Source organism: Jaculus jaculus, chromosome 4, assembly GCF_020740685.1.
Source record: "Jaculus jaculus isolate mJacJac1 chromosome 4, mJacJac1.mat.Y.cur, whole genome shotgun sequence".
Taxonomy (NCBI): domain Eukaryota; kingdom Metazoa; phylum Chordata; class Mammalia; order Rodentia; family Dipodidae; genus Jaculus; species Jaculus jaculus.
This window is the reverse complement of record NC_059105.1, coordinates 32032540-32049177: the sequence shown is the minus strand read 5'-3', so window position 1 is coordinate 32049177 and position 16638 is coordinate 32032540. Positions and strand designations below refer to the sequence as shown.

At 44.9% G+C, this 16638-nt stretch overlaps 1 protein-coding gene across 2 annotated transcripts in view; it reads right to left on the bottom strand.

Moving 5' to 3' along the window:
* Nucleotides 1-4631: 4631 nt before the first annotated feature.
* Nucleotides 4632-16638, bottom strand: part of Plekhm3 (pleckstrin homology domain containing M3) — a 174632-nt gene continuing 162625 nt past the window's right edge. For both annotated transcript variants that reach the window (XM_045147391.1, XM_045147392.1), the window contains one exon: nt 4632-6113. In XM_045147391.1, coding sequence (XP_045003326.1) covers nt 5936-6113 — 178 coding nt within the window. In that variant the 3' untranslated portion in view covers nt 4632-5935. The remainder of the gene's footprint in view (nt 6114-16638) is intronic.

The window sequence follows — 16638 nt, the reverse complement described above, 5'->3', positions numbered from 1 at the left end:
TAAGTGGATACACCTGCCATAAATAGGGGCATTTTCATCAAAATGCATCCAAGAGGCTTCCAACTTCCCATGTGTAAAACAGGTGGCAAAAGAAAACAAAAAAATCTTTGTACAGTAGAGGGAAATAAAATTCGTATGTTGGTGTAGGTTTTGAACCTGAAAAGGGCTGTTTATAGACTTTACATATTCAGTTCTTGGGTAGCTGTTTTTTATTTCTCCCCTCTTAGCCTTGGTGACATGACATTCCCCTGAGTTTGGTTAATGAAAGCAAGCAAGATAAAACAGTGACTAAGAAACAGCATAAAGCAAGGTTAAAATATTGTCTGGTTGTGTCTTTTGTATTTCCCGGTAAAAGTGCCATGGCACTTAAGAAGCCAGTGTCTGTATCACTCTGTTTGTTAATGTGTTTGCAACATGAATCTCTTTACTTATGAGGTTAAGGCACCAGGTTAAGCAAAAATGGAACATCTGACATGCATGGAGTATGCAGGCTCTGGACGCATCTGTATTAAAGAGCAGCCAGCAGGGAAGACGTGGAGGGACCCATGTTTAGTTGAAGGAATACTGCAGGCTTCGAGTGGGTCAGAGAAACTAGACTAGATGCACTAGACAGTACTATAAGGCACTCCTACAGGGAAAAGAAACACATGGGAAGGCCAATATGGAGGAGCCACAGGCCATTTGTTCACTAGGTGGTTGATTAGCATGAAGTTACCTCTGGACAAGAGCTGCAGACAAGAGGCAAGGAGGATCAAGGGAAGGGGAGAGGGCTGGTTAGCAGCTTCCCAGCCAGCTGGAGGGATCTGGCTAGAAGAACTGCTATAGGTTTCTTAACCTTCTAACCTGGCAACAACTGGCTTCACTCAAGAGCTTTTCAACAAGATGAGCAGCCAGTGGACTTTCTTCCATCAGGAAGGAGCAGAGCAGCTGAGTCCCACTCAATAATGGTTTCTGTTACATGGGAGGAGGAAAGTACCATGTGCTACCAACACTGGGAGCCCATCTTAGGTACACCCCCTGACAAGTATGGCTAGGCCTGGATGGGTATTCCACACTTTGGACTTTTTCCTTGACCTTAACAATGATGCAGATGTTATCTCAGCCACACACCCACAAAAATCAGAGAAAAACTCTTGAATCAGAGATTTGTGAAGGCTGCTGGGTGCTGAGACATAACTGTCCAGACATGTCCTGTGTAGCAGAGATCAGCAGTGCTCTGGTGAGGTCAGCTGAGTGAGGCTCACACACTCATGGTGGGTGGTGCTAAGCTGTGATGGGAGAATGATACACTGGCAGGACACCAACCAAGGCTCCTAACGCCCACTAGCAGCAAGGATGGCACCGAGGAAAGGGATGCAGAGAGAATGGCTAGTGGCTCCAGTCAGGCCAAGGAGGAGAGTACTATTTTCTTTAAATTCTGCCCCCAAATTTTAAGTTTCCTACATTATTTCAGAGGATAAAGAGAAGTAGGGTAGAAAATCCAAGAGATTAAAAAAAGAAGAAAATTGTATACATCTCTATTTACTGTGTTAAATACAAAAAATAAAATAACTAAGGGCTGGAGAGATGGCTGAGTAGTTAAGGTGCTTCCCTGGAAAGCCAAAGGAACCAAGTTCGATTCCCCAGGACCCATGTAAGCAAGGTGGCGCATGCACCTGGAGTTTGTTTGCAGTGGCTGGATGCTCTAGCATGCCCATTGTTTCTCTCTCTCTCCCTTTTTCTTTCTCTGCCTCTTTCTCTCCCCTCTCTCTCAAATAAATAAAATATTTAAAAAAAATAAAATAACTAAAAGTCTGTGTTGAAATCAGACAGCATTAAAATAAAGAACTGAAGATGTATTTTTAAATATTCCTAATTCAATGAAATGCAAGAGATGTACAGAGAAGGCTAATATGCATACACGTTCTGTACCCCTGAACTGGCAGCAGAATGGCCCTCCATCTCCTCGGTGGTTCCTATCTCTGTAGCAGGTGATCTGTGTGTGTGACATCATGCAAATCTCACCCTTCTAGGTAGTTTGTGTTGGGCCTTTTTTGACCTGTGGGTAGAGAACAAACTTGCAGCATGGGGTGCTTTTAGGAAGAGTGGAAAGAACTCCTTGGAGTCCACACTCCGTGTGCACATGTCACAAGCAGAGACAGAAACCAGACCCTGCTAAAGGGTCTACTCGAACTTAGCCCCAGAGAGGCATTCGGCACTACAGTGATATAAGTACCTTGGTCTCAGGGCAGCCAAAGGGAAATCATGGTGTGGGACCATTTTGTGAGTCTGAAGGACGCCACTGTGTTTTAAACCTGCAAATCCCAAGGCACTAGCCACATTCTTTATTCTAGAAGAAGCAAGAAGTACAAAAGCTCCCAACAAGATGGCTCTTAGCATTTCAAATGTGAAAAAAGACTACAGCACAGTGGGTCTGGGGGTGTAGCGCAGCTGGTAGAATGCTTGCCTAGCAAGTTCAAAGCCAGCCGAGGGTAGAGGGTAGAGACGCTAACAAAACAATAACAGCAACAACAAAACACTGTGACATAGACCCTGACAATGCAAGAAGTAAATAGGGCCAACCAGTTTACATGGCTTTCACATAAAGATGCTTTTGAGCTGCAGTACAGGGCCTGCGAAAGAACGTGGTTTCCACACAGGGTGACTGACTGCCTTGTAAGCTCTCTGGGGTCTTCCTGCAGCAGTGTGAATACAGGTCTATTTGAGGAACCTGCTTCTTTACAGGGCTACATGCCAACACTTCCCTGGGTTGGACGGTGTCACACATGAGTTTCTGGCACTAGTAGGAGGGAATTCCTCTAGTGACACCCCAGGGAATGGGCCTTTCAGTGGAAAGCAGTTCCCTGGACTCGGCTGCCAGCTCCAGGAGATTAACTGGCCCTTTTCCATTATGCCTTATGTGCAAGATATTTACTATGGGAGGAGAAAGGGAACATACCGCAAAGCAGATATTAGCTTGGTCTTCAGGAGGTGGTAATTCACAGGCTGCCTTTTGTTTCGACAGCTTCTAAGCAGTGGAACAATTACCTAACGTTGCACAAAGTAATTTGTTAGACTTGAAAACAGTAAGGGCATTCATGTGCTCCAAGGCATTCTGGGCTGAAAATAGTAATTTTGAATTTTCATGGCCGACTCAACTTCTAATCCAGCTCCTCCCTGTCCTATCACAGTTTGGTGGTGCTGGCCAAAAAAAAAAAGTTGTAGGCCTAGAGGTGACACGGACCAGTCTATCACAGTTATACAAAAAGGAGAGGAAACAGGAGCAGTGGGGACACAGTTCCTGTTTGGACAGCTTTTGATGACAGCGCATCCCCCTCCCCCGACCTTCCCCTGCTTTAGAAAATAAGCAGAAAGTGATGTGGGGAGAGGAGAGGAGAATGATCTTAGGAGTTCCCAGGGAAAGCTAGTACTTAGCAGAGTCCTCTTAAGGGGCAGTGGTAGCAACAAAGGTGTCTGGAGCACAGAGCCACAATTTCACCCTCGATTCTCAGCAGGTGTGACAGTGGGTGCCTGGGAGTCAGGACAGGACATTCTGAACATATAGCAAACGTCGTGGAAGGGGAGGAGATGGCTCTGCATGTCAGGTCTCTGTGCAGTGTGCTGGGAATGGCCTCTGACAGTCAGAGCCACAGATGGATTAATTACAGCAAAGTCAAGAAGTGAGCTGCAGTGACAGGGAGCTGGGGACCGAGGGAGAAGGCACTGTGCCGTGGCAGCACATCTGTTTCATAATAAGCGGGTCTATAATTCTCCTGTGAAAGATCATGTTCCGAGACTGGAAAACAGAAATACCGTATTTCATTAAGGGGAGGAGGAAAGGAGATGATCAAATGTGTTTGCCTGTTCGCCAAATGTTTGAGACTTTCTACCCTTGTTCTTTTGTATGTGACATTCTCCCATCACTACAGTGAAGTGGGGGTGTCAACCTGCTTTTCTAAAAGTAAAAGGCACCAGGAGGTATCTGGTAAATAGGGCCCTGGCCTTTTACCAAGTTTCATGCCTTGGTTACACCTACTGTATAGTCAAGAAATAAATGCATGTGCGGTGCTGAACTGGTCAGCTGAAATGTGTGGCCCGAGGCCAGAGGAAATGGTGTGTGTTGAGAGGTGAAATGCTTACTTCTAACTATACAAGTCAGTCTGAGATGTCTCCAGGTGGATGGAAGTATTTCAAGGCAGCCTCTGAACGGAGCCTGGTGTGAGGCTGAGTGTACCATGTACTTTGTGAGTTACTAATGTCCCTTCATCCCAATAGCAATGAAACTACGAAGCCATGAAGGCGTAAAACAGCATCTGCTCAGTATGGAAGACACAGAAACTACTCAGAACGACTACAGAGAGTTGCTTCATTATGAGCATATTTCCCTGCTCTGGAAAGAGTTAAGGTAGAAAGAATCCTAGCCATCAGGTTCCCTGTCCATTCTACCTGCCATTTTGGTCACAGTGACACTACACACTTGGCTCTTACAAGGGGGAAGACACTATCTTGACAAACAGCAAAGCAATTCATTCTATTTCTATTTCCTATTATATTTTGCACTTTTTGCTTTACTGTAAGGTGACAATTATATGTATGTATGTATATATATAGATAGATAGATAGATAGATACATGTACTTATTTCAACAACAGTAAATTCAATTCATTTATTCTATTTCTAAGTTTGGTATTTGCTTAATAGTTTAGAGTTGGTATTTGTTTTCAAAATGTTTCTGCTCTCTCTGAATAATTGAAAACAAGGGAAGCAGGTGTGGTGGTGCATACACGGAATCCCAGCATGTGGGGGCGGGGGAGCACTGAGGCAGGAGGCTCGTGAGTTTGAGGCCAGCCTGGGATGGACAACAAGATTCTGTCTTAAAATACCAAGCTCCCCCAAACAAACAAAATAAAACAAAACACTAAAATCATGAGAGCAAATTGGTAAAACTGAAAATGTAAGGGTCACAATGAAAATGCAATGAGAAATATTGTGTTCAAAATGACGAGATGAGAAATGCTAACTGAGGACTCTGGAAAAGGGAGTACCGTCTCCTCCAAGAGGCGTACCATATGCTTTATCCACGCGCCTACTGATGTGTTTGAGGACAATCCTGGGACATTTCCCCCAGCCAGCACCATGGAAAAATAGTAAACGTCCCCTGTGACACCCTTGGAAATCTGTTCTTCACCACATGCACAATTTGACATGTATGGTGGAGAGTTAGTTACATTGTGAGGCAGTCACTGGGATCCAAACCAGCACCTGATGGTGTGTGGGCTTGAGGCCCCTTCCTTACTCAGGAGAACACTTTCTCGTATTAACTTTAAACCCAGACCAGCTCTACTCCTGTGTTCACGGTGAATGCTTTTCTGTTGCAGGAAAGAGCTCCTGGCTTCTTGCTGAGCAGCTCTGCCAGAGACCCAGGAGCCTGGGAGAATCTAGGAAAACCCATGTGTTTTAGGAATTTCCTTGTGAAGCTGATGATAATGATCCATGCCTCAGTTCCCCCAACAGTGCGAAGGTTGAAAATAAACAACAGAGAAATGACCCAAAACGCTGCTACTAGAAATGCTTCCTCCTGTGTCTTATAAAATAAAATGGCCCTTAGAGCCAAATGGTTGCAAGGTCCCAAACTGCACTATAAAGCAATGTGTGTAAACCACATCTTGTTGAGGGCAAGCAGCTGAAATTCACAGCCAAGTGTAATTCAGCTATCAGTAGGCTTCCAGCCACAGAAGGTCTGTGGCCCTGTTGGACAATACACAAAGCATATGCACGGACATATAGGTGTGTGTGTGTGTGTGTGTGTGTGTGTGTGTGTGTGTGTGTGTGTGTATATATATATATATATACACACAAATGTATCTACATCTAGCTGAAGAGGAGACAGCCTCTTCTAGATGGGGCCCCAGTGGCTCCTCAGTGGCTGTGGTGCGAGCACCCGGCTGGCCGGCAATCAGGTGTTTTGGTAGGACAGCTCAAACATGGTGCACGCCTCTTCCAGGCTCTCATCCACGTTCAGCTGCCGCCAGAAGGACTTCTGCTTCTTCTGCAGTTCTTTGCGGACGCACCTTGGGCAGGGCACAGATTTTTCTTTGCACTCAGAATGGAAGACAGCTCCGCAGCTTTCACACCTGCAAGAGCCAACCATGGAAATGATGAGAAAGATCGCAGAGCAGGCCAGCCTGTGTGAGGTCCGAGGGCCTGGGAGCAGCTCGGGGCACTGTTACTCCATACGCCCTGGCCTGCCCTGGGAGAAGAGATGTGACGAGGAGACATAGGCTGTTGTTGGTTCTAAGTTGCTTAAGGTTGAGTTTTACTGGCCCAACAATTTCTTCCGTGATTAGAATCAGCCTCGTGAGAGGCTGTAGCTTAGGAGGAAGGGTTTTGTAGTGACCCAGTGGCTCTGTGGCAATGGTGACAAAGGCACCACCAGAGGCTCCATGGTCAGTTTCATCTCCACGGAAAAGGGAGTGGAGGGACAGTAGGGCAAGTGACAGAAAATCGTCATAGTGAAATGCAGGTATGATAACGTGGATTCTAATAAAAACTTGTGGAAGAGAAAGCAAGGCCTGCTGCCTTACCAACTAGACCCCTCAGCAGCCACCCCCCCACCCAAAGGCTCAGTGTCGTGTCCTAGAAGGCCGCTCTCCACTTCAGTCAATGTGCTCAGTGGCCCTGTTCACTCATGGCCTGTGTGACAGTTTGGGAGGTACGATGACACATTTTCATTCTCTGAGTGATGCCTGGGGCCTGTTACTCTTTGTGAGCTTTGTAAAATTAGGAAAAACCCTCCTGCTCTTAAAAGCCTACATTTATAATCTAAGTGTGAACAAGAAAGAATGAGGGAGTGGGGAAGCGAACTTTGGCTTCTCACTAGTGAGAGGGCATTTATTGTAACTTATGGAGAGGAGGCATCCCAGGTGGGTGACGGGCTTGTGGTTGTGCAGGAGTCTGACCAAGTAGTGTGTTGTTTTACTGCAGAGTTTTTAATCATGACTAACAAGCTCGACTGTAGCTGCTCCAGTGAGCAGCTTGCTGATGTGGATCGAGTTCTCATCCTCCTACACATGACAGACACTGACCTCACCTCAGGAGCCCAGGGCGCTGCCTGTGTGATGTTGTCCAGCTCCACAGAGGCTGCGAAGGCAGCTGTCCTCAGGTCTCACTGTAGGCTTCTCTGTCTCTTCCTGTTCTACCTCTGCCATCAATTCTGGGTACAGGGCACCTTGGGGGTACCACTTCCTAACATATCACTGACAGCCCTGGCACCCTCTTTGAGTTTGGCCAAGGAAGGATTGTTTCACCCACCCATGTGCCCTGGAGAGGAGGCAAGGACTTGGCAGGAGTGACATTAGGAAGTGAGTCCAGCTTTCTGGTCCCAGCAGTCTCTGGTCCCATCTCAGCTCTCTGGGCTGAATGAACAGTAGCCATTAAGACAGGAGTCACAACAATGCAAATTACTTCCCAACAGGTTGCCTGCTCCCATGGATTTGTGTCTGCTTGGAGTTCAACCCCCCAATTTCACTCTCCTAGGAGTCAGGCTGTTTCGGTGGTACCAGGACAAATGATCTCATAAGGGGGATAGAGCTCTAGTCTAACCGGCCCGATGTCTTTAAATATTTTAGATTTTAGCTGAGTGTGGTGGCGCACACCTTTAATCCCAGTACTCAGGAGACAGAGGTGGGAGGATTGCATGAGTTCAAGGCCACCCTGAGACTACACAGTGAATTCCAGGTCACCTGGGCTAGAGTGAGACCCTACTTCAAAAACCCAAATAACAAATTTTCTTTTTATTTATTTATTTGACAGAGAGAAAGACAGGAAGAGAGAGGGAGAGGGAGAGAGAGAGAGAGAGAGAGAGAGAGAGAGAGAGAGAGAGAGAGAGAGGGAGAGAGAGAGAGAGAGAAATGGGTACACCAGGGCCTCCAGCCACTGTAAAGAACTCCAGACACATGTGCCACCTTGTGCATCTGGCTAATGTAGGTCCTGTGGAATCAAACCTGGGTCCTTTGGCTTTGCAGGCAAATGCCTTAACTTCTAAGCCATCCCTTCAGCCTGGCCCAATGTCTTTAAGAGAAGAGACAATAAAAAGTTTGCTGTCAGTGTTTCTCTCCCCTGTGCCCTAGGTGAGCACACAGAGAAAGTAGCCATCATGAGCCAGGAAGAGAGACAGGCCTCACCAGGACCAATCATGCCAGCACTTCACTCTGCAACTTCCAGCCTCCAGAGTGGTGAGACATGCATTTCTATTGTCTGAGCCACCAGGCCTTAGAACTGGGTATGGTATCCATGCAGACCAGACAATGCCCTTGAGCCAGTATGTCTATTTCTTCATATGCTGAATGAAGACATTAGCACCCACCACAACAGGGTGCTGCAAGCCTTGAATGAGATCATGGGTAATAAGGTGTTTGGCAGTTCTTGGCACAAGATAAGCTGTGCCCCTCAGGCTGCCTTTCTGTGAGGCTGCACCTGGCTGTCACCATGCAGCCTAGATGGTTTCATCAAGCTCCTCGTTTCATAGAGCAGCAAATGGAGCTTCTAAAAGAGCTAGTGATGATCTCCTAGAGAGACAGAGAGCTGAACCCAGGGCTCCTGGTACTAAGCCAAGGCTTTCGTGGGCGCCTCACTGTTGGCCATCTGAGCAAGCACATGGACCACATGCAGGGGAAGCAGGGTTTTGAGTCAGAAGGCTGCGTCCAATCACAAATATCTCCGTAGCTGAGTCATCCTGGGTGAGTTACAATTTTCTTGGTGTACTGGGTTTCCTCCTTCCTAACGTGCTTTTCACTAAGACCTCTTCCAACTCACTGGGATGGTAGGAGTCTAAAGTGAGCAGACATAAGTGGAAGGACCTTGCAAACAGTAAGTGCCCTTCATGGTGACTCCAGTGTCAGCCTCCTCAGCACTGGCTGTGCTGTACACAGCCATGTCACCTCTAACCCCCCCCCATGCATTCTTCCCTTCTGCCAGTGGGGATGAAGGTCACACCCAGGTCTCCCAGAGCCTCTGTCTGGGCCACCTCCCTGCAGCAGCTTTGTCACAGAGGTTACACCTCTGTAACCTTCTAACACAAAGGTGACACTAATGGTAGCTTTATCAAATAAATTTCTTCCTTTCTGCCCCCTTGGCCTGGCTGGGATGGTCAGGGACTTTTACATCCAGGGACATGGCCCTAGGGCAGTGACTGATAAGGAGAAACACCCTTGTGTGCCACCCCCTTATCTCTGCTGATTCCAGCCCCAGCGAGGGAAGAGATTGAGTCTTATCGGATACACCCGGTGTAACGACTGCCTGCAGAGTGAAGGGGGAGCTGGTGCACCTGCTCCTTCTAGCCAAAGGTCAGTAACTGAAAAAGTACGAGATAAAGAAATTAATGATTTTAAAATGGAACTGAGTCCCATTTTTCTAACAATTTGTAACTCAGCAGGCGTCTTTTCAAGTGTAGTATTGATACATAGATCAATGACCTTACCATATTGAGACAATGCCTGGTTAATTTCCTCCCACCATGCCCAATTTTCTCTTTAAAGGAAAAGGACAGGGAAAGGATGGAGAAGGAAAAATTTTACGTTAATAGAGCTGAAATAAAAATGTGATGTGCAGGAAATATAAAGCATTTACATAAAAATGCAGTATGTTCCTCTTTGGGAATGGGACTTTATTAAAAGGGCTTTTTTTTTTTTTTTTTTTTTTTTTTTTTAGTTTTTCTGAAGTAGGGTCTCGCTCTAGCCCAGGCTTACTTGGAATTAGTCTCAGGCTACTTCTGCCTCCCAGGTGCTGAGATTAAAGGCACACACCTTTAATTACATACTGAATTCCAGATCAGCCTGGGCTAGAGTGAGACCCTACCTTGAAAAACAAAAACAAAACAAAACGAAACAAAAGGCATGCGCCACCACGTCCAGCTTAAAAGGGATTCTTCAGGTGCAAAAGGAGTCACAATCTCCTTAATGTTTACTGCATTTCCTGACTGTATTTAAAATATGATTTAATACATCCATCTTTTCAGAAACACATCTTTCATAGAAGGCAAATGACCAGTGTAATCATCTGACTGAAAATTGTAGAAGGTAATAAGCGGGAAATGTCCTTGAGCTGTTTGTGCAGCACATGTCAAATGAGGGCCTGCATCTGCATGTCTGAGTCCCCAGCCCACAGCAAGCCTCCCTGGTTGTTACTGCATGCCACCAAAAACAAAGGCGATGTCCTCCAACTCCTGTATCTCAGAGGGGGTGAGGTGGCAGGCATACATGTCTGCTATTGACCAAAGGTATCCACATCTTCCTTGTGCATATCCATTACTTCATTAATCTAGGAATCTCAGATCTCGGGGTGTCTTTTTTTCTTTCTTTCTTTTTGGGCTATAAGGTTACCCTGTGTACTGCAGGATGTTTAGCAGCACTTTAACCTCTGTGGTGGCTTGATTCAGGTGTCCCCCATAAACCTAGGTGTTCTGAATGCTGGGTTCCCAGATGATAGAGACTTGGGAATTAATGCCTCATGAAGGGAATGTATTGTTGGGGTGGGCTTACGGATGTTTCCCCTTCCCAGTGTTTGGCACACTCTGTTGCTATTGTTTACTTTATGTTGGCCACCTTACATCCACCCTCTGCTCATGCCATCATTTTTCCCCTGCCATCGTGGAGCTTCCCCTTGAGCATGTAAGCCAAAATAAATCTCTTTTTCCCACAAGCTGCTCTTGGTTGGGTGATTTCTACCAGCAATGCGAACCTGACTGCAACAACCTCCATCTACTACACGCCAAGAGCATCCTCCTTCAGTCCTTGCCCTGGCATAATGAACAATATCTCAGGACACTCCCAGATAATTCTGGTGATCAAAGTCCTATCTGCTGAGAACCACTGACAACTTACGTGGAAACAGCACCACTGAGGGGTCCCCCAGGGGTAAGCCGCATCACTGAGGGGTCCCCCAGGGTTAAGCAGCACTACTGAGGGGTCCCTCAGGTTAAGCATCACTCTTCCCATTGAACTTGTAGCTATCACCTGCAGGTTTATATTTTTCCCAATCAATAAGGTCTAGTGAATAGTTTACCTATTCATATAATTGTCAGTACAATATATTTTTCAGCACAACATATGATTAAAATAGCTGAAACTCACCAATATTAAGTATCCTGTGGTTTCTAAAATTAATTTAAAAATTTAAAATATTTTTTACTTGCTGGCCATGTGGCACATGCTTTTAATCCCAGCACTTGGGAGGCAGAGGTAGGAGGATTACTGTGAGTTAGAGGTCACCCTGAGACTCCACAGTGAATTCTAGGTCAGCCTGGGCTAGAGTGAAACCCTACATTGAAAAAAATTATTTTATTTATTTGAGAGAGAGAACGAATGAATGAATATGGGCACACCAGGGCCTCTAGACAGTGCAAACTAACTCCAGGTGCATGAGCCACCTTGTGCATCTGGTCTACATGGGTCCTGGGGAATCAAACCTGGGTACTTTGGCTTTGCAGGCATGTACCTTAACAGGTAAGCCATCTCTCCAGCCCTCTAAAATTAATTTAGACCATCTTTTAAGAAGTCAAGGGTGTATGATACAACTCATGCCCAACAAGGCTTTGGGTTTGATTTTTAGCTCTGGAAAAAAAAATGTCAAGGGCCACGCATGGTGTTGTATATCTGTAACCCCAGCAAAAGGAGGCTAGGACAAAAGGTTTGTGAGACTGTGGCCAGTCTGGGCTACCCAGTGAGAGACTCTGTCTGCTAACATAAAATAAGGTCATTATGTATGATACAATTCTGTGCATTGCTAATTTGCCCATCACAAAAAGGAAGAAGGTTTTCTTACAGCTACTGACTCCAAGAAAATGAACCTGCTACAAACTAGTAGAGCTAAATCTATGCAGGGGGAGAAGATTTGCTTCTGAAATGTGATGGCAAAGAAGCAAGAATTCCTAGCAGCAGACTGTTCTAGAATGCTGATGATGTGAGACCAATTAGAGACAGGCCCCATGGCTTTGCGTGCCCCTTCCAGATTCAAGCTGCATGCGGGGAGGTCACCAAGGCTGTGAAAGGCTCCTGCCCCACACTGAGGCTGCTGTCATGCTTCTGCTCTGTTCACGTTGGGTTCTCCTCCTGCTGCGTTTTTATTTTTGGTTCAGGCAATGGCCTTAGGTATTTCAGTTGGACTGAAATTCAGGCTTCAGTTTGGCTGGATCTCTGACAAGCAAAGGGACAGGCTTACAGAGCAGGGAAGAGCCTTGGCTGATATCCACTCTGTGAAGCCCACAACGAATAGGGTGGAGTACAGAAATAAATGCATGCTATCAGGCATGCGAGTGTGGTTTGGTGTATGGCTACTATGTAAGGCACCCCATATGGCCACTAGCTATTACTGGTTTTTCCAAGAACCCAAGATGATTACTTAAATATCTTAGCTAAAGGAGGTAGCTATTGGGGCCTGGCTATTTTAATGTTTTAGGTTGTGTTTTATTCTGTTATTGTGTATGTAAGTGGAGAAAAACAAACACTCTGTAATTTCCTTAAATAGAAAATAGACTAGAGTTATGTATGGGATAAGCCTGTATACATGTGTATGTCCTATGTGTATAATTTATACATCTATACACATGTAAGTTATTTGTCAAAGTATGTGGAAATTATTATTAAATGTCCTAAGGTAAAATGAACTAAATATGATTTGAACAAATAAGATTTAGTAGGTTCATTTATTTTTTAAAATATTTTATTTGTTCATTTATTTGGGAGAGAGAGGCAGAGAGAGAGAGATAGAGAGAGTGTGTATATAGGCACACCAGGACCTCTAGCCATTGCAAACACCACTTTGTGCATCTAGCTTTATGTGGGTACTGGGGAATTGGACCTGCATCTTTTGGCTTCTTGGGCTTTGCAGGCAAACATCTTAACCACTAAGCCATCTCTCCAGCCCAGTAAGTTCATTCTTTTAGGGAAGTAGGAAGAGTAAAATAATGAGAAGTTAATGATTGCGTACTGACAAGTAGGGAGAGAGCCCATGTTTCACAGCAGCTGCCTGGGGCATCATCTCCAGCTAAGGATGCACCATGTTGACCAGTAATCCCATTCTACAAATGCCCTTCTATTTTGTTAGCCTGAGGCAAAAGGTAAGACCTGATTGTTGAAGACATCATATGCCCTTGAAACAGAACATGGAAAGACTTGGATGTAATACAGAAGAAAGCCAGTCCCTAGACAGTTAGCTCGGCCAGTGCTTAAAGGAGCTACCTGAGCTGCTGGGGGAAAGTGACCAACAACAATCTGAGCAACCAGGGGGTCTAAACTACTCAGAAGCAAACACCGTAACAGGATGTATGTGCCAGTGCAATGGTGGCACACAGCCTTGGTGGGTAACCAATAGCTTTCTGATTGGCTAGGAGAGTATGGTTAGTGTAAAGGAACCCGTATCTGGAATTGGGAACCAGATCAGAATTCTATGGAGACAAAGATTATGTTCTCCAGTATCAAGCTCTCACTAGTTTTTGACTTCACTCTCCCCTTGATAATCTGTTCTTTTGCAGAAGGTAGTGAGATGGGAGGAAATAAACCACCCTTCCTACTTCAGCCCAGCCACAGGATTGGGGAGACAAGCAAGAGTGCTGCTTCCATGCTGAACATGATAATCAGCCCAGGGCAAAGGAGACAGACTCTGAGGATACTCAACACTTACCAAAACAGAGATCCAGAGGATCCTAAGAGCTCATCACTGAAGTAGATTTAAAACTCACCCACCATGGCTCAGGGAATTTTGTGGGAGAGGGGGCAGAATGATTATAAGATCCACAGGTTGAGACATCATGCCCAGAGGCATTGCCTCTCCCTAAAAATAACTGACTGTTGCTTCCCCAATGCATAACCTAAATTCCCACAGGGAATACCCACAACTCCACTGAAGAGGGACTGCAGCAGAATGGGGGCAGGGACGAGGGAAAAGAGGGTACCAACCCATGATGCATCCATACAAGATATGTTGTTAAACCAGATGTGGTGGTGCATGCCTTTAATTCCAGCACTCGGGAGGCAGAGGTAGGATTGCCCCAAGTTCAAGGCCACCCTGAGACCACATAGTAAATTCCAGGTCAGCCTGGGTTAGAGCAAGACCCTACTTTGCAGGAAAAAAAAAATGAAAACAAGATATGTTGTTAATAATAATAAAAAGGAAAAAAAAATGAAATTAAGCAACATCTGTCTGCCCTTTGCCCCCAATACACACACACACACACACACACACACACACACGACAAACAATAAACAAAAAAACCCTATCTTTTTGGGCTGGAGAGATGGCTTAGCGGTTAAGCGCTTGCCTGTGAAGCCTAAGGACCCCAGTTCGAGGCTCGGTTCCCCAGGTCCCACGTTAGCCAGATGCACAAGGGGGCGCACGCGTCTGGAGTTCGTTTGCAGAGGCTGGAAGCCCTGGCGCGCCCATTCTCTTTCTCTCCCTCTATCTGTCTTTCTCTCTCTGTCTGTCACTCTCAAATAAATAAATAATAAAAAAATTAAAAAAAAAAAACAAAAACCCTATCTTTTTAAACAATGCTGGTGTAGTGGTGCACGCTTTTAATCCCAGCACTCTGGAGGCACAGGTAAAAGGATTTGAGGCCACCATGAGACCTCATAGTGAATTCCAGGTTAGCCTGGACTACAGTAAGATCCTACCTTGAAAAATTAAAGAAATATATATATATTTATATCCTTAATAGCTCTCTGAGTTAGACAAAATTTATTTTATTATTTTATTAAGTATATCTGTAAGTTAGCAGACAAAATACAAAACAGCAACTGGTGGCTTGACTGGTCCCAGAGTTAGCAAGTTGGTGAACAGCTTTGGACTTGATGCCAGTCTTATGACTTGAATTTTGCCCCTCCTCCTGCTAGAAGCCACATGGTAGTTTACGTTATTCAACACACACCTAAATACCTGCTAACCCAAATCTAGGAAGGACAATTGGCATGTCCTGCCATGGGGGTTTTATCTGCCTTTTAAGCCCGAGTTAATTAAAGAAGAGCTTTCCCCAATTGCAACCCATAATGTCGGGCTTTCTCTCCTCCTGGACTTTGAGTCTGGAAACCAAGCTCAGCTAATACCTTTGACAAAGGCTTTACTTAAAATCTGGATTCAAAATAGAATGCAAACAAGGGTTAATTAATTCATTTGTTAATTTTGCCACCCTACTGGGGGACATTAACTCACCATGATCCTTTGTGCAAATGCTTAATAAGTGCTTCTTGTTAATCTCTAGATGGGGAGAGAACTTCTCAGTCATATTCTAGGATGTGCTTAAAACCAAAGTGGATTTATCCTCAATGAAACAGACTAGGGGACGTGGGGGTGGTGTGACATATTTCTGACACTGCTAAGTCTTTATTTTAAGGTTCACCCAGCAGTTACTGTAATTTTCAAGAAATTAATGCCTGCTTTTTCTTGGGATTACTGCAGGAAAATATGTTTACTGTTAGCAGAAGTTAAGGAGCTGCAGGAGCATTTAGACATTTTCCATCACTGCTACGAAGGTGAGAAGCTGCTATAATTGTAGCCAGTGGGGACGATATGGAAGAGCAGTGACTTTCTGTACAGATTCCTAAAGTGCTTCAAAATGCCCCAGAGCCTAAGCAATGTTTAGAAATGTCTTGCTACATCTACAACCAGAGAGAACTGAATAGGAGAATGTTCTTAGGTTAATACAGATTAAAACAAATAATCATAGCTTCCATTTGACCTTTATTGATTCCCAATCTCTTTTTTCTATGTAAAATTGAAAACCTTATTAATCCTTTTGAAGTAAGCCTTTTAAAAGACATAATAATTTATAAAAATTTATCTAAGACTCTGATGGAGACCCACTTAATGTATTTGAGCTCCTCAGGAGAGCCAAATAAAAGTTTCAAGTAAGGGTATAATAGAAAATAAAAAGTTCAGAAAATAAGCCCATCTAATTTTATGAGCAGCACAAGTTGTTTGGGAATACATTATTGGTTACCGATGTAAATTTAGAAGGAGTTAGACAGCAATTACTTTTTATTATTCCCCAGCTTAATCTGTCACCCACCAAGACTATTCTCTTAACAAGCTGACATTCCATAACTTCCTCATGGTTTGTTCTAGACCAGTAATGCTCAAGGCAAAGGAATCTCACATGGAACAACAGAACTGCTCTCTAGGGAATGGACTGTAGTTACTGAGAACTCAGCTTTCTCTTGGGTATTGTCTGGTGCGTAAGTAAGGTCTACAGGCCTATGGATGAGAAAAGTTAAGAGGAGAAACTTTCTTTCTGGTGGGATTGGCCTGGAAAGAGACGTTAGTACTTTGCAAACAAGAATAATCTTGATTAGGTCTCCCTTTACTAAGTGGTCTACCTTGAATATGTGCTTAGGGTAGTGGGAGGAGGAGAAAGTCACACTGTCACATTTCTAGCTGGGAGCTTTTTTATTTTTAAAGGTGCGCACCACCACACCCAGGCCAATTTTTAAAATTAATTTATTTATTTGAGAGTGACAGACAGAGAAAGAGGCAGATAGAGAGAGAAAGAGAGAGAGGGAGAATGGGCGCGCCAGACCCTCCAGCCACTGCAAACGAACTCCAGATGCGTGCGCCCCCCTGTGCATCTGGCTAACGTGGGTCCTGGGGAACTGAGCCTTGAACCGGGGTCCT